This window comes from Anas platyrhynchos, chromosome 12, assembly GCF_047663525.1.
Source record: "Anas platyrhynchos isolate ZD024472 breed Pekin duck chromosome 12, IASCAAS_PekinDuck_T2T, whole genome shotgun sequence".
NCBI lineage: Eukaryota > Metazoa > Chordata > Aves > Anseriformes > Anatidae > Anas > Anas platyrhynchos.
In genome coordinates this window covers 3,775,678-3,800,003 of record NC_092598.1, presented here as the reverse complement: position 1 = coordinate 3,800,003, position 24,326 = coordinate 3,775,678, and the positions used below count along the sequence as shown (strand labels likewise).

At 38.4% G+C, this 24,326-nt stretch overlaps 2 protein-coding genes across 5 annotated transcripts in view; one reads left to right on the top strand and one right to left on the bottom strand.

Moving 5' to 3' along the window:
- WFDC1 (WAP four-disulfide core domain 1) overlaps positions 1-24,326 on the top strand; it is a 114,684-nt gene that overhangs the window by 15,649 nt on the left and 74,709 nt on the right. The window lies entirely within an intron of this gene.
- KCNG4 (potassium voltage-gated channel modifier subfamily G member 4) lies at positions 5,238-23,652 on the bottom strand. Of its 2 annotated transcripts, XM_013109893.5 has the most exons (4): positions 23,159-23,652; positions 22,418-22,548; positions 21,493-22,292; positions 5,238-6,706 (listed from the first exon to the last, which is right to left on the bottom strand). In XM_013109893.5, exons 3-4 carry the CDS (start codon positions 22,240-22,242, stop codon positions 5,921-5,923), a joined length of 1,536 nt encoding a protein of 511 aa, XP_012965347.1. In that variant the 5' UTR covers positions 22,243-22,292; positions 22,418-22,548; positions 23,159-23,652; the 3' UTR covers positions 5,238-5,920. The 2 variants fall into 2 exon arrangements, with proteins under 2 accessions (XP_012965347.1, XP_005031180.1); XM_005031123.6 differs by lacking the exon at positions 22,418-22,548 and having other exon boundaries at positions 23,159-23,651.

The following is a 24,326-nucleotide window of genomic DNA, read 5'->3' as shown; positions in this document are numbered from 1 at the left end:
ACAGGAGCCAGAGGTACTTAGCAGAGCAAAGGAATTATCCAACGACCTGCAAAACAGGCCCCTAATTTGCTCTTAATTCAACAAACTGTTATTAAAGACCAGCAAGCCCATTATCCTGTAGCGCTGACACACTTTGCTCTTTTGGGACATAATTTGAAACTGATTTATCTTTTGTTCTGTGTAGTGTTCCTTCCAATAATCTTACTCTTGGAATTTCTGTCTTTTTTTTTTTTTAATGTTACTCATTTAATAACTCAAAGGAACAGACTCTGTCACAATTTTACTCAGAAATACAGAACTCTGTAGGAAAATGTAATTTTAAATTCTGTTAGAACATTTCACAATCTGCAGTTTGCTAATGGCACAAATCTATTTGACCTTCATTTTCCATTAGGTATCTTTGTATTTGTATGAAATTAGCTTAATTTGTTTAAGCATGCATACTTATGCCTTCATGAGCTGATAGCATTATCTTTATCAACTCAGTAAATTACTGAACTAAGTCCCACTTAATATTAGATGCAGATGATATCCTAGGTATGAATCTATGTAACAGAGTTGGAATTATGGATGTTACTATGTTAGTAGTATTAATCAAACTGAAAATTTGGCACTGGGAAAGGCAGAGAAAATTTCCAAGGTTTTACCTTCTGATTCCTAGAAATATTCTGTTAATAACATAGTAATTGCGCTGTACAAGTCTATTCATGTATCTTTGATGAACTGTGTAACTCTTTTCTTTAATCATCAGTAGCTCCTAGCTCTTCCTTTTCTCTGAAGCTTTGAAATTTCCTGGAGTTTGTCTTGAGTTGAGATGATTTTTTTTTGAAATTCTAATGTAAAAGTCTCTCAGAGCCAGAACAGCTCTAACTAATTTGGTGTGAAAGTAGGCAGTTTGGAAAGCTTCAAGATATCTTGGTAAAAAGAGAACACCAGACTAATGAATATTTTTATAATTTGGAGGAAAAGTAGATCCTTGAGACATAAAGTTTTATCATTGTCATCTACTTTGTTGTTGTGGTGAAGATATTTCAAGAAAATGATTTGCAAGTGAAATTTTAAGAAAATCTGTTAAAATTTTCTCATTAAAAGACAGCATTAGACACTTACAGTATGGTACAAGACCCGTCGATCTAAAGAAGTAAAAGCACTTCATGTTTGTTTTATCGTCATTCTCTGTTCATGAGTGCAATTCAATTATCTTTGGTATTTGTCACTCTGCACCTTTAAGGTTATAGAATTTTCCTATTGGGATTCATAACGATATGGCTTTTTGTATAGCAAATGAACCGTTCCTGATGTGAGCTTCCAAGAGCAGGAAGACAAAAACAGAAGAAGTTGTGAATCTAGGAACATAACTGTTGAAGTGTAGGGAGTGATGTGTACCCAGATACAGACTTAAAAGCAAGTAGTGGAACATCAGCAAATGATCATGCAATTTGTTTGAATTTAACTGAAAAATCACTGAATGCTCACAAAGGCATTGCAAACTATTCACTGCTGTGTAAGGTCAATATAAATTGTACTTCATCTACTTTAGGCAGAAGAAAATTTCTGTATCACTCCATTTATTCTTCCTGAGAATTATCAATTTCCTGAAAGGTGATAAAAAGAAATTATTTTGAAGAAGTTGAGATGAAACCTGTTGATTTGTAGTTAGTGTCTAACTGACTAATTCTTGGCTGAACACTGGAACTGGCAAGCAAGGAATTTCAGAAGATATGACTTTGTCATCTGCATGTATGGTGTTCTATGCTAATATATTAAGTCCTAAAAGATTTTTATTTTTTTAAACAAAATTGTCAGGTATGAAACAGTAAACTGTCTCATTTAAGATTTAAAATTTTAAGTGCCGTTAAATGTTGTATCAAGAAGATTACATCTTATTACTAGTTATGATACTTTTCACCAGTGGTATAACAGACTATCTTTCAGAAGAGATGCAAACAACGGGTATTCTACAGCCCTTCTCTTATAGCTATATACTTTATCTTTACAACCAGGCAGGAATCAAGTATAAAAATAATGAAACGGAGCTGGATTTTTACCCTTCCCTCTTGCTGAGTCTACTTTAATATTCTGCTAAGGTGGCCCTTAAGCACTCCTACTTGGCGTTGATGATCTAAGTAGTTTTCACTTGAGTTGGTTCCTTGGTCCTTGCTAGAATGCAGCTCTCATAACGATGTAGCTTAGGGGTAAATTTTACCCAGGGAAGTGGTGAACACGCTGTTTAGCTCAGACAAGCTATTGCTACATAAGCAAAATAATTTACAGAAAGGAATTTAACACTTTCAGTAAAAATGTGCTGAAATTCAGAAAACAGACTCCATTCAGTATAATACTTGAGTATTATACCTGCCTTTTATCAGTTTTAATTTTAACATATGGCTAGCTCATCAAAGTGGAAACTTTCTGTTGTTCTTTCAGGGAGTGTGCTGTACTTCTCTTTTCCTTGACCTTCTAGGTTTTCATCATTTTTTATAGATAACTGCAATGTACTAGAACAAATTCCCGAAAGGAAAAAAAAAAAAAAAAAGTAAAAAGATTGCATTAAAAATAAAATTAGAGGGGGCATAATCTGTAAAACTTTTATCAGCAGACATGCTTAATGGTTCATAATAACTGCATAAATTATATAATTAGCTTTACTGTTTGTGTAAATATGAAATAATATATATATATTGACCAATATAAATTTAAAATAGCTCAGCTCTAATTTATATTTAGAATATGCATAATACTTAGGATTAAATTACAGAATAATTCACATAAATAATGTACCATTCTCTCCAATTAATTTGTGACTTAAATAATAAATCTAATCTGAATTATATATGCATGCCAGTGACTGGATGCAAACTTGAGATTGCCAAAGACAGATAAAAAGCAACTTTCAGGAGATCTAACAGTAGCTTGAAGTTATAAAATACTGACCCCATGAAAGTAACGGGACTTCATTACTAAAAGAATACATCCATTTTATATAAAGTTTCTCTGCCAGAGGAACTGATGAAAGTCAAAGAGGAGAAACAGCTGGAGAATGGCTGGGAGGTACAAGTGCTACAGAGAGAATTTGAAGTAATTTGCAGAATCCCTGAAGAAATTACAGTTAGGTCAGAGCAAAGGTCTTAGTCCCTCAGTACTATTCCAACATCATAGGAAACTTGCATTTAGTCCATGATCAAAACCAATTCACTGTGTTTTGGTTCTGAGTCAGACTGACACTTGGAAGGGTCCTGTATTGCATTTCCCTGTGATCCTGTCCCTGTTTGGTGTCCCTAGCTGGTTTGCAGAGCAGGATATCTCCTGATGGTCCCAGAGAAAGCATTGTCATTGGAAATTTTGTGGGTCCTTCATTATGCAGCAGAGATCTTGTTTATCAGAGTTTCAGTTAGAAGTTTAAGAAGGAATGTAATGCCTTGATAAGGGCTGAGGAATGTGGTTCCCACTGGGTAATGGGTGCTGGTCCCCTGCATCTTCTAGGATTTAGATTCAGGGAAGAGGCTCTGAACGAAGAGAGGAAGCTGGATGCCAGGCACCTAAACTGCTCTTTTAATTAAGTCTAGTTATGAAATGTTATGTACTTGGCAACAACAGTATCTGCTAATTGTAACTGCTTGTTCTGAATTTGTTACTCAGTTGAATTATACGGGAACTAAATGTTCCCCTCCACATATTTTTTTTCCTTTCCGAATAACACAGTGAATCATGAAGGACATTTTCTATGAAAGCTGGTGCAGGCCTGACCCAGCAGTAGGAAGAAATTTGGTTAGAAATGGAAATGTGTGGTACGGTCCTGATTCTGCCGAACATACCAGCATTTACTTCACTGTTAAACATTGTTTTTTGTTTTTTTTTATTTTTTACTTTACTCCAAGTTTCAGTCCATTCTTGCACTGTCTTCAACTCTGCCAGAGCAGAGGGATAGACGTGTGCTGCAGTGGGTGTTTTGGTACTATGCAATGGTTTTTCCTGAGGAGCTGAAAGAACCCTAAAGAAATACAAAATCCCCAGGAGAAATGCAGTTGGCATGACATGCCTAGGAGCTTGGAGGGGTCGAGGTCGTGGTCCTCATCTAGGCTGGGTTTTGTTTGGTTTCCTACCTGAGTAGTCCTGTGGTAGAAAATCACTGGCAAAAATAAAAGTTACTAAATAAAAATAAATTATCAGATGGATTTATGCATAAAACAGCAGAAATTCCACCTGTTATGTGACAAATAAAAATTCCTGTCATCTAGAGTCTACTTGCTCCAATTGTGTTTCTACATCCCATCTATAATCTGCTAGAGTTTCCCTGCTTTAGATCAGAGGGTCAATAGCAAGATAAACCCAAGAGATTAATTTGAGTCACATGCTGCAAACTGTGCCAACAACTGTGGTTTTCTCTACTTAAGCTATAAAGCACAGTGAGGATAGCATCGAAAAACTGAAACTCCCGAATGCCTGCCCGAAGTTGCATAACTCTGACGGTGACTGTTTGTGTGTCCACGTGGGAGGCTGATCACATGCCTGGAAGTGTCCCCTGGGCTTTCGGGGACATGCCCTGCCTGAGCGCGGTGCTTGCTGAAAACTGGAACTCAAGGGTCATCTCACTGAGCTCAGCTTTGCTGCAAGGTCATAGGGAACCTAGCAGGATTTAGGAAATGGAATAATGAAAGCTGAAAATCTGATTAAAAAATTAATGAATTGCTTCATCTCAGTACTTAAATGCATGTCAAAGTTCTGCAGATACCACCAGGACTGCTTGTAAGCTGAGGACCCATGAGCTGACCAGGTCCTATACACATAGATCAGATGTATGCACAAACCCGACTTTCGTGACTCGGCATAGGTTTCCACTAACTGCATTCACAGCATCTAAAAGGTAGAATTATAAAATATCACCTAGAAAATCTCAAGTAGCATTTTTGACTTCTGTAGGCCAGTATTTTCTGGCTAGACTGATGTACGCCAAGAGGGACATCTTCTATTTACATTAGGAAATCACTCCCACTGCCTCCGGCAATCATTCCTCTCAGTTTTGCTATTTATACATTTGAATACTTCTGAGCTGTCATTTTATTTTTGATAACTTTTAAAATTATTTTTCTTCTAGAAAAGCCAACACCATTCAACTAAAGAGAAAAAAAATAAATAAAAATAAAAACACAAACTCAATTATATGTTCTATAAGTTTGGGTTTTTATTCCTTTTTTTTTTCATTTTTTAAGTATATGAAAAAAGTTTGAAAACTTCTGTCTAGTATGAAATGTTTCAGACTGCAACTGTATTTCAAGCAAATTCTCTTGCAAACACTATGTGTCTTACAACAGTAGTGCAATTTGTTGCTTAGAAATTGATCATCTGATTACAGGCAAACTTTGAAAGCTTTCACATACAGTGCTTTTATTATAAGCTTATTAGTAGCTTTAGATACAGAGCTCAGGTTGATATTGAGGCTTCTTCTGTATGCCTGGCCGATGAGCATTGTATAAATAACACTGATGCATAGCCCTGAAAAAATCCTTTCTAATGCTTGGCTCAAGGTGTTAATTGCAAAGAACATTGAAAACTCAAAGGCAAATAAAATAACAAGTGTTATTTGTGCCAACAGAAGCGGTTTTGTTTGCTATTCATTCGATATTAGTTTTTCAGCAAGATATGTAGCTGGCAGAGACAAAGTTGAATCTTACCGTTAGTCCTAGTGAAGAATGAGTATTTATTTATTACTGAATAAACTCTGACTTCTGACATTCTCAAAACCTCCGCCTTCGTAATGATGTGTTGGAGCCAGCTGCATTGGCTCCTACTGCTTTGTTATACCTATCCTGGCAGAGAAAAATAGTGTTGCAACCTAATTTTCTTGCTTTGCTTTATGTATTATGTTGACATACACGTATGTATTTCTATTCCTATTCTTGGGAATGTTTTACAGCAAGGCTTAGTTCCCCGTGTAAATGTATTTGATCGGTGATGCTGGCTCCTCCAGGATCAAGCTGTCTGTGTCATTGAAGGTGTCACTTTCACCAGAATGATTGGCATTTTTTACTCTGTTTACCCGAGACTGTAATCGTTCATGTTCCTTCCTCAGCTCTGAGTAGGAATGGGAAAAAGTGTGGAATATTGATGTTGCAGGAAAAGACATGATGAGAATCCCACTGAGGATGCTGCTCAGAGCTACCATCTGGCCCGGGACGCTCCGTGGCACCATATCTCCATACCCCACAGTGGTCATTGAAATGATGGCCCACCAGTAAGAGGCAGGTATGCTTGTGAATTCAAGCACCTTGCCTGATTCGTTCTCAGCAAGGTAGACCAAAGGAGAAAAGAGAGTGACAGCCACGCATAAGAAGAGTAAAAGCAGGCCAAATTCTCTTGTGCATTTCCGAACTGTGAGGCCCAAAGTCTGCAAGCCCAAGGAGTGCCGGGCAAGGCGCATTACATACAAGATCCTCAAGGCACGTAAAACCCGTAGCACCAAACCAACCTTCTCCAAATATGTGTTGCTGCTTGGCCTGTCGTCTGCCTCGTTTGAGTCATCCTCTGCCAAGATGAGGGAAACATAATAGGGTGAAATAGCCAAGAAGTCAATTATATTCAGGGGCCCTTTGAAGAACTGACACTTGCTTCTTGCTTGAATGAATCGGAGGCAGAACTCCAGGGAAAACCAAGCCACACAGATGGTCTCTATGACGAAGATGTAATAGCACTTCTGGGAACACTCACCCTGACGCAAAACAAAAAGAGAATTAAATAAAAGAACAGTCTGTGAGCCAGCATCCAAAAATATTAAAGAGGCAGCCATGCGTACCTTCTTGAGTCACTAACATCAGAAATAATAAAAATCCCAGCTAGCAGGTTGTATGGTAGCTGTCTTTCAACAGTGAATAGGAGGTAATAAGCACATGAAATATTTAGATAAACAGATATACTGCCTGCTAGTTTTATTATTTTGCTTCTTCCAGTCCAAATGCATGAAACTCTGTTCTGAATATGAGAAAAACTCAACTCCTTCTGAGCATACAGCCTGTAAATTCCAACTTGCAGCTCTCAGACAAATTAATTTAAATTGACTGGTTCATTAACCTATACAAAAAATGTCTCTTCAAAAGAAAGATTAACGTTCAAAAGTCTCTGCAAACTTCTGGTGCTGTTCAACGCATGGTGCATTTGCAAAAGTTGGGTACTCTGGTGCAATTAAAAGTGGTTCAGAGAGATTCAGTAAGTCATCTGGATCCTTCACTCAGTTATCTATATACAAATCATGTTTTTATATTTACACGTTTTATAACTACAGTTGAAAGGAAAATAAATACCCTCCTGTAGGCAGAACTTCTTGCCCTGAAGAATCCTCTCCCAGTATTAAGACCCTATGCTATGAGCAGTACTTTCCTTGGTTTTGTTATCAAAGGAATTGCTTTAGTTTGCTACCTCAGATTCACACTTATTTTATTTTATTTTTTTTTTTGAGCTTAAATTAAATTTCTTTTGCTCTATTGCAGTGAAATGAGGAGGCAAATGTAAACTAACTCCTGATTATTTGGGTAAATATGAGAGTACGGGAACGGTTCCTTATACACTATTATCCATTCACAGCCACATTTCACAAGCAATTTTGATGAAAAACACCATGGGAAACACATACTCCTATTATTAATTAAAGTTGCTCACAGTGTTCAGTTACGCTCTGCATTGAATGTGATGTTGTTTTCAGAGTGTCCTTTTTGATAAAATTGCAGCTATTCTTGAGACATAATATTTTTTTAGTTGTTCAAGCACTGAACGTGCAAAAGGCAATATTATAAATAAACCTATATAAGAAATATAAACCTGTATAAAAATAGCCTGTAGTTCTGTCATCATTATCACGTTATGATCCTTGGTTATTTGAGATTCCACAAGTAAAATCATAATATATCCTCTACTTTTTTTTTTTTTTTTTTTTTTTTTTTTTTTTTTTTTTTTTTTTGACACAGCCTGTCAGAACAATTCATCTCTTTGGGGAGTTAGCACTCTTTGGGGATTTTTTCTCTTTCTGCACAGTACACAAACGAGATCATAATTTCTTTCAAAATAGACATCTCAAAAGGTAACAAAGACTCAGTTCTGCTAGAGTTATGTGTAGATGATGAGGTTATAGCCCTATTTGAAGTCATTGCAGTGACAGTACCTAGAGTGCATTGATGTTTGCAGAGTTGCTGAGTTGGCTTGATAAGATTGCTTGTGATCAGCAATTGTGTTATGCAGTGTTCACGTTTTTTCTGTTGTAAATTATTTGTACAGCACAGCATGAACTCTTCACAGACCTGCCTGTGGTCACTCCAGTGACGTGGCCTGTGAATTATTCATTGGTCCCATCAAGATTTATTTTATTTTTTGTTAACTGGGCTGAATTTCCACTACATCTGCTATTTATCTACCTTTATACACTTGCAGGTGATGCTGCTCTCAAATCATTGTGTAGCTTTTATGATTCCTTCCTTGGAAAATACAAGAAAAAATATTGTTTGCTTGGAATTTTAACTGTTATGATCTAGGATGTCTTTTGAACAGAGTATGTAAGTTAAGGAGTAGTGTGGGAAGAACTGTCTGGGAGTTTTTTTCTTCTCTCCAACCTCAGTTGCCTCAGTAATCCCCATGGGAAGTTATTTGTGCTTAGAGAAAGCAATTTGTGCAGTCAGCTTCCCAAATGCATATTTCACTTTTCAGAAGAGCATTCTTCAAACCAAACTTTTCAAGAACATAACTGTGCATTTTATTTTTCCTTTGTGCAGAATTGTGTGTATAAAGGATGGTGAGTTCTCCCCTGTTAGCACACTTTGTCTTTTTTATATACTTTGCAAAAGACACTTCAGAAATGTTTGCGTATGATTCAAACCAGCCCCTTTTGCTTCTACTTCTGCAGAAATCAAGAGTTACGGTATCGCAGTCTCTGACACTGATTAATGCAGTGAATTCTGTGCTTGGTTTCTTTTCTTTTTTTTTCTTTTTTTTTTTCTTTTTTCTTTTTTTAAGAGATGGAAATAGGATGTGTTTGCCTCAGACATGCCTATGAAGGATGAAAGCATGCGGGAAAACCATCCCTGTTTATCTTGGAGGCAACTGATTTACCCATGCAGCGCCATAGCTGTGCATGGAGGTGACTAGGTTGAACCCTAGAAATAACACAACTGGGCAATCATCCTACTGCAGGGCCATTTCACTCCATTCCATAGTGTTGCTATACAATTAGTTAGTCAATCCTTGTACAATGTCTGCCAGAGATGTCCAGGCCTCTTTCTCTGCCTCTCTGCTTATTTCTCTGCTGGCAGTGTCTAGAAAGAGTAAAACATCCTGGATAAGTATATGTTCACAAATTTCACGTGGTGAGATAAATTTAATCCAAAGAATTTCTATGTGAATGTTTTATGTATTAGCAATATTTTTATTTATTGTGTAATGTATGTCACATGTTTCATACAAGCTATCCCTCTCTAACACCAGTCATTTTGAAGATTCTTGATCCTTTTGAATATTCCATTCAAAGCAGCAAATATTGTAGTAAGAGGGGAAAGAAGGAAACACCAAATACCATGGCCAATTTCTGTTTCTCCCGGTATTTTTAAGGAATTCAGACCTTGTAGTGCTTTATGTTCCACCTACAACTGTTGTTCAAAGAGCAGGCAGAATAGCACACTGACTTCAAATACTAAGTACTTACCAAAATACAGACAACTCTATGTCAACGGTAGATTTCAGATTTGCTATTGTCACCAACCTCCTATCGGATGTTAGCTACTTTCCGTGAATTGTCCAATTATGAGCCAAATATTCTGATCGATGAGAGGTGTTTTGCAAAAATGTCCAATAAGAGAGTTTCTGTGGAAAAACAGCTTCTATATATCTCTTCTTTTGGAACAAAGCAAACACATTTGGGAAATTCTAGTGATCGAAGACTGCCAAAGCAAAACAAAAAACTCCCTCTCTTGCCCTCAATATTAACTAGAGCAGAATTCTAAGCTTTTATTTTTTTTTGAGTCAAATCTATCACTGACTTTTTTCTCCTCCTGACTGTATTTTTATACCCATAGTATCATGGTGTAGTAGAACTTATAAAAGCATCAAACCAATGCAGCATTGATCATCAACATGGAGGGAATATGAGGTTTTATTTATAACTGACCACAAAATGTTTTGGGTGGGATTTTTCCACAAAATCCTCTGAGATGTTTTACACTATCATGACATCAATCAGTATTCATCCTGTCACTGACTCTGATAGGAGAACAGTTAGAACAAAGCTAGCCGTGAGTGAGTATCTGACGCTTTATACTTCCTGCAGATTTACTTCTGACTAGTGCAAGAATTTATCAGGATTTATGGAACTTGTCTCTAGCTGAATTCTACAACGTGTGGTGTGAATGTAATAAAAAGTGTGCCTGGTATTGATTTCATGCATGAAAAGAACATTTGGTTGAGCAACAAAGGACACAATGATTTGTATATAAAAAATTGTATACTGAGCCTGATAGTTTGAAATATTGAATGATTTCTTAAATTTATATACCCCCTCAAAGAAGTAAAGTGGCTGTTTCAAATTTCTCTGCCATCAGAGATAATAAGCAATTCATAGTTCTTTTTCATTATTTCCTTCTGCTGTATAAGGTAATGGCTCATTTTCTGTGTTCTGTTATGTATTGGAATGTTTAGAGCGTTACAGTAAAAATATTCATTTTAGGATGCTTTTATTAGCTTCTCTTTAGATATGAAAACAATGGGCTCATAATAAAAAGTAGGAATGGTCACAGTGAGTCCTGTTAGCCCAGTGCCCTATTCTACCAGCCTGAGAAAGCATGGGTGCCCAAGACAAGTCTCCTGGCTTCTGTTTTCCACTCCAGAACTTCCTTTGCTGGAGGTGGTGTTTGTGTTTTCCATCTATAAAGTTGGGTCATTCTTTTTGTCTGCTGCCTACTGCATGCAGACTTGCTTCTTTCTTTGCTTTGAACTAAGTTCCTGTTGGTTCCATCTAATGCCCCTAAGCTCTCATACTGGAAAGGACACTCAACAGTCAATTGATATTTATTCATTTCCTGCTATTTACAGTTTTGTAGACTTCTATCACAGTCCAGGTCATAGCTTGTTCCTGTCCTCAGGAATTCTGCCTGCCTTAATGAAGCCGTTCCATCCCTTTTGCCTTTCTCTGGCCCTTTTTTCTTGTGAGGTGCAAAGGACTGGGACTGCAGTTTTAAAGCCTGGGTGAACCATGGGTTCATCTAGTCAAGTCTATATCCTGTTTATAATCAATAATTCTCTATATATATATATTTATTTTTTTTTAAATCTACTCTCCTTACAAAAGTTTAAGCAAATTGAATCTACACAGGAACTGTGCTTAGAATGTAGTATTACTATTATGGAAAAATGTTTGAATTCTCATAAGCTTTGCTGCAACTTTCTTGCAGTACATTTTTTGAAAGGATCTGAGATTCAGGAATTCGGCACCTCTGATGTCAGCACTGGCTAGAGTGATGCGATGCATCTAAATCACAGGACTTAATTGCACAAGCGAGTTTAGAGAAGTGAAATTTATTCCCTAACTGTGAATTCAAGCTAAATGAACTTGGGATATGTGCCGCTCACAAGATAAGATAAATAAGATAAATTTCCTGGCCAAGTGCCCTCTTAGTTTACCAGGAAACATTAATTAAAGCATAATGACATCTAGGTTAATAAACAAAACCAGATCTTAGAATTATGCTGTACTATCCCATTTTACAACTGATATAAATCTCATCTAGTGAAAATAATATCTGTACATGCATCAATAGCTGTAGCAATGCCCAGGGAAACTGAATCAGAATCTCCCTTGCAGAATATATATCTCATCTGTCCACCTTGGTTTTCATATGCAATGTACTTGTTTACATTTTCTAGACAAGAAGAAAAATTATTATTATAAACTCATTTATAGATAACTGGATAAGAGCACCAAGGAGCTGTTCTCATGTCCTCAGGATCTTCTTTGCACTGGCTAGTTGTGACCTACTTGGTTTCACTCTGAGGCATTTTATAATTAAAATATGCTAGGGAAAACCTGTTCTGAATCATTACCTGACCTGTTGATTAGTTTTCTACTGCTGAAGATTTACCCCAGTTTTTCTGAAGAGGATATTTATACTTTAGAAGGACAAGTAACATTACTTATGGATCTGAGGTGATAAAAGTCTTTAAACCCAGTTAGAAATCATGATTCAATCACTACATGCAAGCATTGCTATTTGCAGGGTACATTTACGGAAACCAGCTGGCTCATCGACATAAAACAAATAAGTGTTGGACAGAAAGGATCTGAAACCTCTTCCCAGCTAGATCCACCCTTGATGCAGTTTTGATTGCTTCTGAGTAAAGGCTGTTTTGGTGTTCATTCACCCAGAAAGACACTAAACAAATACAAAGCAAAGCAGAGAAGAAACTCAATAAAGCAATATGCTTGACTCTTCTTGATTCAGCCTCCTCTTGGAGCTTTAAACAGTGACAGACAGGACCTGGACCTGCTTAGTACTCTGCAGTTGAGGGACAAGCTGCCAGAAAGTCATCTTTCACACCAGAAATGCCTGGAACCGTGATTGGTACAAGGTCACAGTCCACATCTGCTAAACTTACCCTGGCATGTCCCAATTTATTTTGGCACATTCAGATACAGCCAGTTACTGCTCAGATCCTTCTCTCTGGTCCACACACTATATTGTAGACGGAGACCAGTGGCCACTGAAATGACAGCAGATGGGATCAGTCTGTACTGAGGCTACTGACCTGCCCACTGCCTGTTTGCTCAGGCTGACTGCTGCCCACCACCTGGCAGGGAGTCTTATTGTAGCCAGGTGCTCCTGCAGGCTGGCCTTTTGGCCCCCACAGAAAAAAAAATTAAATTAAATTAAAAAAATAAACCCATTCAGCTGTGCATGTATCCTCTCTAACCCAAGGTTGACATTTCCTGGGCAAGGTGCTGTTTTCCAGCCTTCTGCACTTCTCAAGGTTATATGTGGGCACTGCATCATGGGCTGTAGCTTGTCCCCAGAGAATTCCCTCTGTGGATAAAAATGCACGGTAATGTAGCAGTGAAAAAATCAGCTTCAGCTCTTCTCTCTTAGACAGTGGGTCTACAGAGTGAGTCTACAAGTCTGGAAAGTCATTAAGGTGAAGAGGAACCAGACCAAGACCTTTACATAGATCTTTGTACTACCAAGGCACCAAACCATCTCCCAGGTATTCTTATCCCACTCTGCGTCAGGAAATGAACAGACGCAGGAGAGAAATCTCTTTTGGCCATAAAATGACAATTCAGTTAGTAAGTCTTGTACCAGTCTGCGTTCCCTGCCTACCTGGAGCTGTGGGATCCAGCTGCAGTGCTGGAGGTACTGCTGAATCACTGCGACCGCATTGCTGCAATTATTTGAATAATGAAACCATGCTCTGCTGAATCAAATGATGGTCAGGGAGAACTTGAAAACCCCATGTTATGGATCACTTCAAAACTTGGATTTATGATTACAGAGCCATGCAATGAAATCAAAAGGTTTACTGCCTGCTGAGAGAGAACTGTAACCTGATTTACAGAATGATGAGCTGGTTAAAGGAGTGCTGTGTATTCTGATCACAGAACGATTTTCCACTCATTTTGCTTTATGGGAAAGAAACCTGGACTTATGAAAACAATTGCTCTAACTAGTAAATTTGAGGAAACTAAACTACTAGTGGGATTATATTAATGTGGGCATTACAAAGAACATAGTGAAGGGGAAATTTTTATCTCTGTATCCAACACAGATCATCCCCTCTGGGGAAGAAATGTAACTGAAATAAAATATTTCGATTAACTCTTAAGCTTTTGTCCTTATTCTGCAAACACTGTGAGAATCAATCTGAAGAATTTCAATTTGATCTAAGCCAATTGGTGACCCCAGAACATTTGTATTCAGAGAGAGATGTGGAGGTATTATCTTTTTCTTTATTTCTCCAGTAAGAAATCTAGCAGACTTCGTTTTGTAACTGTGAGAAAAAATACCCAAAATGACAGGTATTTATCTGGGACTTAGGAGAAAAACTTTCAATTTCCAGTTTTACTTCTGGTCAAATCTTTTGTACTGTTGCTGTTTCTTCTCTGCTTCATCCCACCTGCATCGTAAGCTCTTTGCAGCAGAGGTACTTGTTATTGCACCTGTGTACTGCAGGGCGTACAGCAGGGCCCCACATACGGCTGAATCTGTTTTAAGTGAAAATACTGGTGCTGACAGGAGGAGCTGACACTGTGGGAGTAAGCACAGCATATGCAGTTCGTAGCTCTGAAGCTGCAGTGAAATTAGCAATTAGATCTGCTCGTGCATCTTCAGAACTAAAATACCAGATTCTGATTTTGGCTGTAGCAGTACGCTGAAGAGTCCTCAGAGATTTCTGTCACATTCAACGAGGAATTTCTACAGCACAGAGAAATTTGGGTGGTTGTTTATTTTTAATACTTGAAGCATTACTTCTATGAATTTGAAGGATACATTGATTCCAAATAGCATTTTCCAAAGATAGAGTGCCTTCTCCATGGGAGGAAATACCCATCTTCCAAAGAAAGCATTTATTAGGTAATCATCTGTGCTGAACCCCCTGAGATGACTCAAGTGAGGAAAGTGAACAGGGTTTTTCCCAGTGCGGCTATTGCAAACTTGAAAGCGTAGAAAGGAGAAGAAAGCACGATTCCCAGGGAGGAGCACATGTGCCAGCACATAGAGTTGCAGTTGATTGCCTGCCTGTTGCAGAGCAGCTAGAACAGCTGGGGGTCCCCCCAGGATAGCGTGCAGAGCCGGGAGACTTAGTGCTGTTGGGATACAGCCAAAGCTGGATGAACATAAGGCAAACTAATAATGTCTAATTGTGCCTTCTGAACATTGGACCTTGTGCTGGCAGAGACAGCTTCTGAAAACCATGCAGAATCCATTTAGTCACTGAAATGGAGTGTCCAGAGCTTCTAAAGAAAATTGCTCTCTGTGGCAGTGGATGTGAGCTGAGACAGGGATGTTCAGCAGCATCTGTCCCCCCAGTGCCCCTCTCCAGTTATATAGAGCAGGGCTTAAGTAATGGAGGCTTCACCAATGTTGTTGTATATATTATATTTAATGCTGAAATATGCAATGCTGTTTGTAGGCACTTGGACTACAGTTGCTAATAGTGTGCAACTGTTAAATGAGTGTCTTAACATAATGGTCCAATTTTGAGGTCTAAACTGTTGACATTACTGTATGGATATGCAAGCTGTAAAAATGTAAAAACAGGTATGTCCCATAGTACAACAATATGTATATATATGTATATATCAAAGTATTTCAACATTTCAACATTCAATTTTCTGTTTTTTGTTTTGTTTTGTTTTTACAGCTTATGTTTATATCTTTTTTCAATTGTAATTTAACTAATTCAACCTGTTCTAAGTGCACCTAGTAGATGCTTTTTTTGGTGCCTCAGTGAAACACATTTTCATATCTTAAAATGTTGGAATATTTTGTTATTGAAATGGTTAGAAGAAATCAGAGCTGTACTGAATGACTAGATAATTTAGTCACGTGAGTATTCACAATATGTGTTCTGATAAAAAGCCAGAAAAATTCTTGGGCAGATGCAATAAAACCAAAGCGTGTCCAGCTTTATTTTGTTCCAAGTAATTTCAAGTCATATGTATATACCAATATATTTGTAAATAGGCATGTACACATGTGCCTTTTTGGTCTTACACTTTGAAATGAGCATTTGAAGTATTTCTGAAAGTCAGAACTTCATTAATCTCTTTGCAGTAGAACAAGTTCTGGGCCATACTTTGTGTGATATATAACTTGTGTTAGAAGATAAATTTGAACATAGAGTTCCTGTTAAATACCCCTGCTGGTCAGATATAGTCTAAATAGTGCCCCACTTCATTAATAGTACTCTTAACTACTCCTTGAAAAAAAAAAAAAAGTTATTGTTCAGCAAGAATCATTTTGCCCTGGATATTCAGCTAGAAAATTCTTTTTTTTTTTTGATCAGTGTTTAGACCCAGTTATTTAAAAGCTATAAATTTAGGAGCCAAGGGTATCTGTCAAAATTCAGCTCTCATATCCTATTTAACAAAGGTGATTGCTTCTACCGGTTGGCCAAATTACACTTTGATGGAGAGTCTTATCTTTGCAGACTGCAAGCGGTAGGACTGGGTTTGCACACCTCTCAGTGACACTCTCTATATGGCTTATTATCTTCTCCAATCATTCCCAAGTCCTTCAAGTTTTCTTTCAATAAGTGCACTAGTGAGATTTAATGTTATCTGCAGGTTATGGGCAGGGTTGGAGTATAATGTTATAATGTCTTCACAATGGATTTAATAGCTTGAATGCTGAGGATATATCTCTTGCACACATATCTTCACATACTGAACTGGTTAAATGCAAGTCAATGTGACGTTTTTTAATTACCCCATTTAGCTGCGGAAATAGTAACCCTGGTGAAACAAATGTCTTGTCTGATTTTCTTTCTCTTCACAGGAAGACCAATAAATTGCTTTTCCTCCTATAAACCACTCTAACGCCGCTTTTAAAGAAAATGTGTTTCTCGGCAGTTTCCTCTAGGTTACAAGCCAAATAGGCCATTTTCAGAGTGATACAGACAGCAGCAGCAACATCAAGCATTGAAAAACCTAAGTCAGGGCCTCCAGAATAGGTGCCCAGAGGAGCTGTGGGTGCCCCATCCCTGGCCCAAGGCCAAGCTGGATGGGGCTGGGGGTAGCCTGGGCTGGTGGGAGGGAGCCCTGCCCATGGCAGGGAGGTGGAATTAGATGGGCTTTAAGGTCCCTTCCAACCCAAACCATTCTGGGATTCATTCTATGATTCTTATAATGATGTAGAATGAAATATATATATGTATGTATTTAGAAATGGTTCTGTTTATTATATATCTCTGTGGTTTTTTTTCTTCTTTTGTTCATGTTTTCTGGATTCTCAGTATAATCAGTGACCAAAAACATAGTCTTTTAAAATGAGTTAGATTTCCATGTAATCAAATGACCTCATGAACTGGAGCTTCAGCAAATGAATATACTAAGTCTCAAGATAAACTCATTAGGCCTGGCAATACTGGTTGTTTTGTATGTTGGTTCTCTTTCATTAGCTTATATACAATACCTAAAGCAATTACAGGCCTATCAAGATCATTTAAGAGCAGACATAAAAATGAATATTAACAAGGTCGGACCACTCACTTATCACTGGAGAACAGAGGGAGAACCGAAAATAGATGTTTCCTTTTCCTTTAACTGAGATGTCATATAAGTGTAACTTTTTGGAGCCTTCTGCATCAGGAGAAAAAGACATCATTGTCACCAGTGCTGAGGGAAAGGGAGTGGAAATATCTGAGGTTTCTTTTTCTTTTCTTTTTTTAATATTTTTTTCCCCTGACCCTAATTTGCTTGCCTTTCCTGAAGAAATGTCCTTGCTGTACCTTTTCTGCTGAGTCATTTCTCCAGAGGATGCCAATTTTAGGGACTCATTAAAAGAAATCTCTTCAAAAAAAAAGAAAAAAAAATCCCAAGAGTGCTTCAAAGTAGATAATCTTCCTTCCCTTCTGCATTGGTTTTGTTCCATAATTCACTGGTGTAAAGATTTTTTTTTTCCCTTTCCCTTTGGATTAGATGTGCTGGGCATTGCCTATTTCAGTTATACCCCCTGGATCCTGATTGAATTTTTATGTGGGACTGAGACTTCTGGGGGGACTTTGATGGGACTTTTGCTTGGGCCCTACCAGACTCATCTTAATTCCTTTGTTTGAGGAAAATGTAGATTTTGTTGCTTCAGCTTTCTTATCCTAAATAGGATTCAACTTTGTAGTTCTCTCAGGCTTACAGCTGCTACCTGTTTGGGTCAATAATAAACTATTATTTTCCCTGCTGCCAAATATGCTTTCTTTTTTACCTCTACTTAACATGTGTGCCTTCATTACTACATTTTAGTGATGCGGTATTTGCTTCCTTACTGAAGACAGTTTGCCCTCCATAAGGAATAGCTGAAAATATCCTATGCAAAGCTATATGAATATTGTATATGAAATTTCAGTTGTTTTATGCAGATAGCCTAATTTGTTGTCTTTCCTTAGTAGTGTGTATGATAGATTCATCTACACACCTGCGTCACAGTCGGGCTTAAACTTGAAATCACTAGAGCCTCACAACTTTACCTCTCTAGAGTTTTCCCAAACTTTTGACCTCTTCTGCCTGGTGCTGTTCCCTTCACATCACATATTTTTATGATATATAGTTACCAAATTGTTTGCTCATCTATCTCTGTTTTTATTTCATCTTTCTAAAGAGGAAATTCCTAAATGTCATCTGGATTATTCTCGGGGATGTGTGTGGTGTCAATTTTAGTAACTTGCTCTATATTTTGCTTTCCATTGGATGTCTATCTTTAGGCCAGCCCCCCCTCCCCATTCTGCTGCCCATGAGGACGGCTCCTTCCCTCCCCTCGGGTTGCCAGGGTGACTGGGCTGCCCTGGTGCGAATGCTCCTGCCTTGGCTCCTTGCCATCCCTTTCCCAGAGACCATACTTTTCATTTTCCCTCGGGTGGTGAGGACTCCTCTTTGCTCTTCTGCCTGCCTGGGCAGCTCTTCTTCCTCCTAAGCCAGCTCTGGCTTAGCAGCTGCTAAAAGAACAAGTGATTTTGTGATTTTGTGTGCCTGCAGGGTGGGATCAGCCAAGCCTCTGAGTAAAGTGGAAGTGACCTTGTATTATTTTTTTTTTCCTTTTTTTATTTATCGTTTTAAACCTGATTCTTCTCCTTGAGCTGGAACCCAGTCATTTCTCCCTCTCTTAGTGTGGCAGTGATGATGTGAAAAAGGAACCTACAGTGGTACATACTCGCCAGAGGTAAAGCCTTTTTTATTTGTATTTCAGAATGGATAAATTCCATTTCCAGTGTTAATGACATTGGAATATGGATTCTTAAAATACTTTCCGCACATTTATGCATAGAGGTTTTGTCAAACTTTACCTCTGAAATGAATAAACCTCAAAATGGGGCATCTTTAGGGTCAGGTGTGGAATTACAGGCTGTGCAGAAACTTGATTGAAGGAGTTTGACTGTTTTTTGTCTCTGGGCAAAAGGATGTCAAGTGATCTTTAAGTTCAGCCCCCAGTGCCAAGATTTCAGGTGTTGCATGCCTGTCCCAGGTTTCTGGTAAATGTGGCCTCATTTTGTGGGTCATTTTCAGAGGTCAACCAGTGAACAATTTGAGCACCAAGTCTCAGTACAGACTTGCAGTTTCCCTGGGTGTGACTTGGTCACAACCAAGTAGTATTTTTAATCAAGTTCTGTGAGTTATTTTTTCAGTTATAGTTGGGATGCTCTTTAGAAATCCCTTTAATAAAATCTTAAGTATTGCAGGCTGAGAATGTAGGAATGGGAAATATCTGGCAGCTCATATTCTGTGCTTTTCCACAAGGTGTGAGTATTCTGTCCCACATATTCCACTATATTTTCACTGGCATAGTGTTAAATGGTTCAAATCCTAGGACTTTCAATACTCTTCTCTATGCTTCTGGGACACACTGACAAGGTGCACTAGTCTGGTGTTCTAAGTATAAATTATGTGATGTTTCCAACTATTTGGACAAGGCTTTTCCTTTGCCCAGGTTCATCCTTCATCCTTTCCCCTGCACATTAAGCAGTCCCACTTTTGAGTTTTTTTTAGTCCAGTCTGCTTGTTTTTAAAGTATATTCATGTCAATATCTAAGGAGTAACGTTGTCAGTGTTTTATAGAAAGTCTAGGGACAGCAACTACACTTCAGCTAGCAGATATACCTACAAACCTGAACATCCTTCCCTTTCTAAAATGTGGTTAATTATTTTCAAAAACACATAACATATTTCATCTACCTGAGATATGATTATGTCTTCTTTTTCTTTTTTTTTTTTTTTATTTTTTTCAAAAAAAGTATTTACAAAAGATTTTTCTACAGGGCTTGGAAAATGAAAATTAAATGCATCAGACTGCTTCCATTAACAAAGTTAGTGAGAAGCACTTCCTAGAGCAGAGTTTGTAATGTTTTTGCATTTAACTCTAAGATGATATTCTATATTTAAAATATTTCCTTGGAAGAAACATTGGAACAGGGTAACATTTTTTTCTGCCAAAAGTAATAGCTGTGGAAGTCTGCAAGAGCACCAGACTTATCACTAAAAGGTAATAGTTTTCCCATGCAAATATAAGTTAATATTTAAGGAGTTAAATAGAACAGGGAATTAAAGCCTTCTGCACAGTCCTTAGCTTTATTGGAAGACATCAAATATCATAACATCCTCACCATGATTATGCTGCTTTGAATTACTACTTGGGAAATAAAATTGATATGTATTGTTGCATATACCATGCTGTTCTACAAATGTAAAAATGATTTTATTCATTAATATACAGTACTTTGGGGAGTGTCTTATCTTAGTGGGGTGAGGAGTTTATTTAATCTGATTTTGCTCACTACTTTTGGAAGGACAGTTTGCAAATGAAGTGAAGGATTCATTAAACAGACTAGCCAAGGTTATTTGATAAATTTGAACATTGCTACATCTGAAATAACTTCTGATTTTTACTTTCCTCCATTTCATTATTAGAATAACAAATATTTATCATGCTGAAATACAAGAATGTTATAAAAAAGATCATTCATGTATGATACAGACATGACTTATTTGCACTGAATTACTGTGCATGATTTACTTGAAAAGGCTTTATATGTGCTTAGCAGTTCAGCTAGTATTTGGCATCACTCCTACAATACATACATACATACATACATTTGTGGGCAAATATAAAGTTCTATAAGCATGGAATCATGATTTTTGGAAGCCCAGCATTAAGTATCTGTTTCTGTGAAAATTGTTCATGTATCTCTTATCCTTTAATCTTTATGCAACTGTTGAAATGTAACATTGTTCTGGGAAGAAAATAATGAATATTTCTTCCTCTTGAAAGATTTGACTTGGTTAACAAAAGGGAAGACATCTGGCTGTTTTTAAAAGTAAAGCAGTCATAGGAAAACCTTTCTTTTGCTGATGGGTCCAAACTAGAGATTGGTTATAAATGAGAGTAAAGCATGTTGAAAACTCCACAATGTGAGTTTGAGTCTCAGTGTAATAAGTTTATAACTTACACTAGCAAATGCTTTTTATGAAGGAAAACCAATGCTGTATTATAGAGCTGCAATATCTGTTCTGTCCAGAAACACTTTGATATATTTTTGCTCACAGTTAGTGAAGTACTTTGTTAACATTATTCTTGAATGTGATTTTGAAACTGATTTTTAGCTATTATTGTGTTTTCTGTTGCAGAGCATTTCATTACTGGGGCAGTTTTGAACCTCATTGCTATGGATTTTCTGTATCTATTTCATCTTTTTAATGATGTATACCTAGCAAAGCAAACAAATTTCTTTTAATTCTATATTTAGATCAGTTATAAAGGACTTACTTACCCTGTCTTCTTCAGCTCTTAAATCTGGCATTGTACTAACACAAAGGCTTATAGCTGTGGTGGCCACAAAGAGGATGGAGAGACAAGCAAAGACTTTGCCTGGGAGTCCTGACTGGGGATTTTCTACCATATCTCTGAGTCTGTTCATAAACTGTCCGAATTTGGTTTTCTCATCCAAAACACAAGCAGCTTCTTTACTCCTCCGGAGCTCCTCTTCTTTCCGTACCTCAGCCAACTCCTGCAGTTTTTGAAATAGTTTTCGAAAGCAGCAGTTCTCCAGGTTGGTTTCCTCAATCCCCCAGTATCTCAGCTCCTCCTGAAAAGACAAGGCACACGTGTCTCTTAAGAGCATCAGCTTCCCTGCTGCTAGAAAGCTGACAATCATCCCAAAAGCATTGGGGTTCCTGTCAAAGAAGAATTCGTGCGTGTCTTCATCATAATCATCACACAGCTGAATAATTTCTTCATAGCTGCTGCAAAGCTTAAGTTTGCTCAGTCTGGTCAGGGGAAACTCATCTAAAGTACTCCAAGGTAGCAGGTACTTGATGCCTCCAACATTTATCATGATCTCTGTCTTTAGATCGACTGCAGAGACTTGATCGGGGTGGTAAATCCTCCTGGCTCTTTGGTAATGAACCCCTTTGACAGAAGGAGTTTCAACGGAGACAGGAAAGAAATGGCTCAAGGAATTACAAGAAGCGTAGCTAATGTTACTATAGTCTTGGTCACTGCCTCCGGAGAGAATAGGCATCTCTAAGAGTTCTCACTGGGACATCCGAAATGGCATCAGACCAGGATTATCTGTCAGCCAAAAGACAGGTGAAGAAGGAGAAAACATAGCAGAAGTTATTGCAAGAGAAAGGGTGCTTCAGGCTACTTTCCTAAACCACAGAATTAGCGAGTGTGTGTGTGTGAGTAAAAGTCACCTCTGTGCTTCTTCCTGAAATCTGCAGCCCGTGAATGCGATTTCCTTGGCAGCCTCATTGGTTGTCTGGCAACACACAGACACGGAGGAGAGCTAAAGCCTCATTCATAATTATCGCAAAGGGTCGGATGCCTGCAAATCCAAATGTGAACAGATCGGTCCCTTCTCTCAACACATCGTGGTCACTGCTAGATCGCTGCCTTTTCTGGTGGGTGGCACATGGCTCTCGTGCTCCTATAAACCCTTAAATACACACTAACTCAACTAAGCTGCTTAATAGTTATTAGAGTGGTCAATTACCTGCCGTCAGCTGGATGTGAAGTTCTTAATTGCTTTAACTTGAATGCTCAGATTGTAATTCCTCTTCCTTTCACTACTCGCCTGTTTTGCCTGCCTCTCCGGGGCACTGTGAGCATTAACTAGTAGATGTTTGTAAAATGCTTTAAGAGTAAAATGCTGTTTACAAGTGTTCTTATCCACCCAGTCACTGCAAATCACTGGTAAAATACAGGGAATGTTTGCCCACCCTACAGAAAACTTTGTTACATGGACAGAAAGCAAAGTATTCTATCAGCTCAGAGGGAGAAAAGCAATTGAAATACACATTACCAACCTCCCCCCCTTCATCCTTTCAGGAACAAATCCCTGGTTTTGTTTATAATCTCCAAAGATTCACAGGCAGTTATTACCCCAAGTCAGAGAAGTACAAAAATCCCAAGGAAACTTCCCCAAAGTTACTTACCACCGCGCCACGGGCAGCTGCCCAGTGCCTGCCTTCGCCGCAGGTGAAGTATACATGCCGTAAACTGATCGGCTGAGTTACAATCCAGCAGAAAGACCTGGGGATATTTTATGGTATTGATTACATAAAAAAATCACTGTAGTACTCTGGAGATCAAAGTCTCTTTTCTCTTTCTCTGCTTCTTCCCTGAAAGGGGAAAATATTTGTATGTGTTGGTATAATGTATGTTGTACTAATAGATCCTTTGCAAAGGAGACAGCGTCCTAAGTGGCAGCTCCTCTCCTGGACTCGTGGGGCTTCCTGGTGAAATATGCTGAGTGAGAGCTGCAGGATCCTGCCCTCTCCCTGTCTCTCCTCTGTTTCCCTTGGGACTGTCAGTGTGGTCCTGAAAGAGGAGGGGAGAGGGAAGGGGGAAGGGCTTAGAAATAATCTCTCCAGCATCCCTCCGTCTATTCAGCAGGCAGCAGGCAGCAACTGAGTAAGAACACGGAGACAGTCTCCAACTAATCAGGTTTAGCAATAAGTAAATTCTAATGAACCTGCTTAATAAAACAATTTTAATCCTTATTAACTCCTGCCATTGTTGTAGTCATCCCACAATTGCTTGCTCTGGCGGCTCCAGTCAGATTCCTCGGGAGCAGTTTCCATGTCCTGGGTCCCTCTTGAAACTGAGATTTGCTCTTAATTATCCCTATAGGGAAGTTTGTTGGGTCCATGGATGCTGGGCCTCAGCATTCCTTTGGCTTTTAAGAAAGTGTTTTCCTCCCAAAAAAGAAAGAGTCTCTGGCTTGCAGAGAATGGGTTCTGATCACTCTTTGCAGCTCTGTGGTACTTTTCCAACAGCCAGGAACTTTCTCCTCTCTCCTGTACAGACAATGGGAAATCACACAGGACCCTCTTCTCACTTTCTCATACGTGGCTGTGGGGGGCTGAGCTTGCTGTAACGTTTTTGGGTTTCATACTGCTGGTAGGTCTTGGGCTGCCTCAGCCTAAAATTGGGATGACATGGATTTGACCCGTATTCTGCTGGCTTGGCCTCCATCAGCAGGTTCAAGAGGCCTATGAGTAGATCTTAATGACAAGTGCCCTCACTAGTATTCCTAAATTCAGTGAGAAATGCCTTAGTTTATACCCAGTGCAGCTGAAACCCCTAAACCCAAATCCTATT

Bases quoted from the DNA above. Each gene is read 5' to 3' on its own strand.
- KCNG4 (XM_013109893.5), bottom strand. From the start codon at position 22,242: ATGCCTATTCTCTCCGGAGGCAGTGACCAAGACTATAGTAACATTAGC. The intron at 6,707-21,492 runs GTAAGTAAGTCC...GTTTTGCGTCAG, and splicing joins TAAGAGCTGAAGAAGACAGG to GGTGAGTGTTCCCAGAAGTG.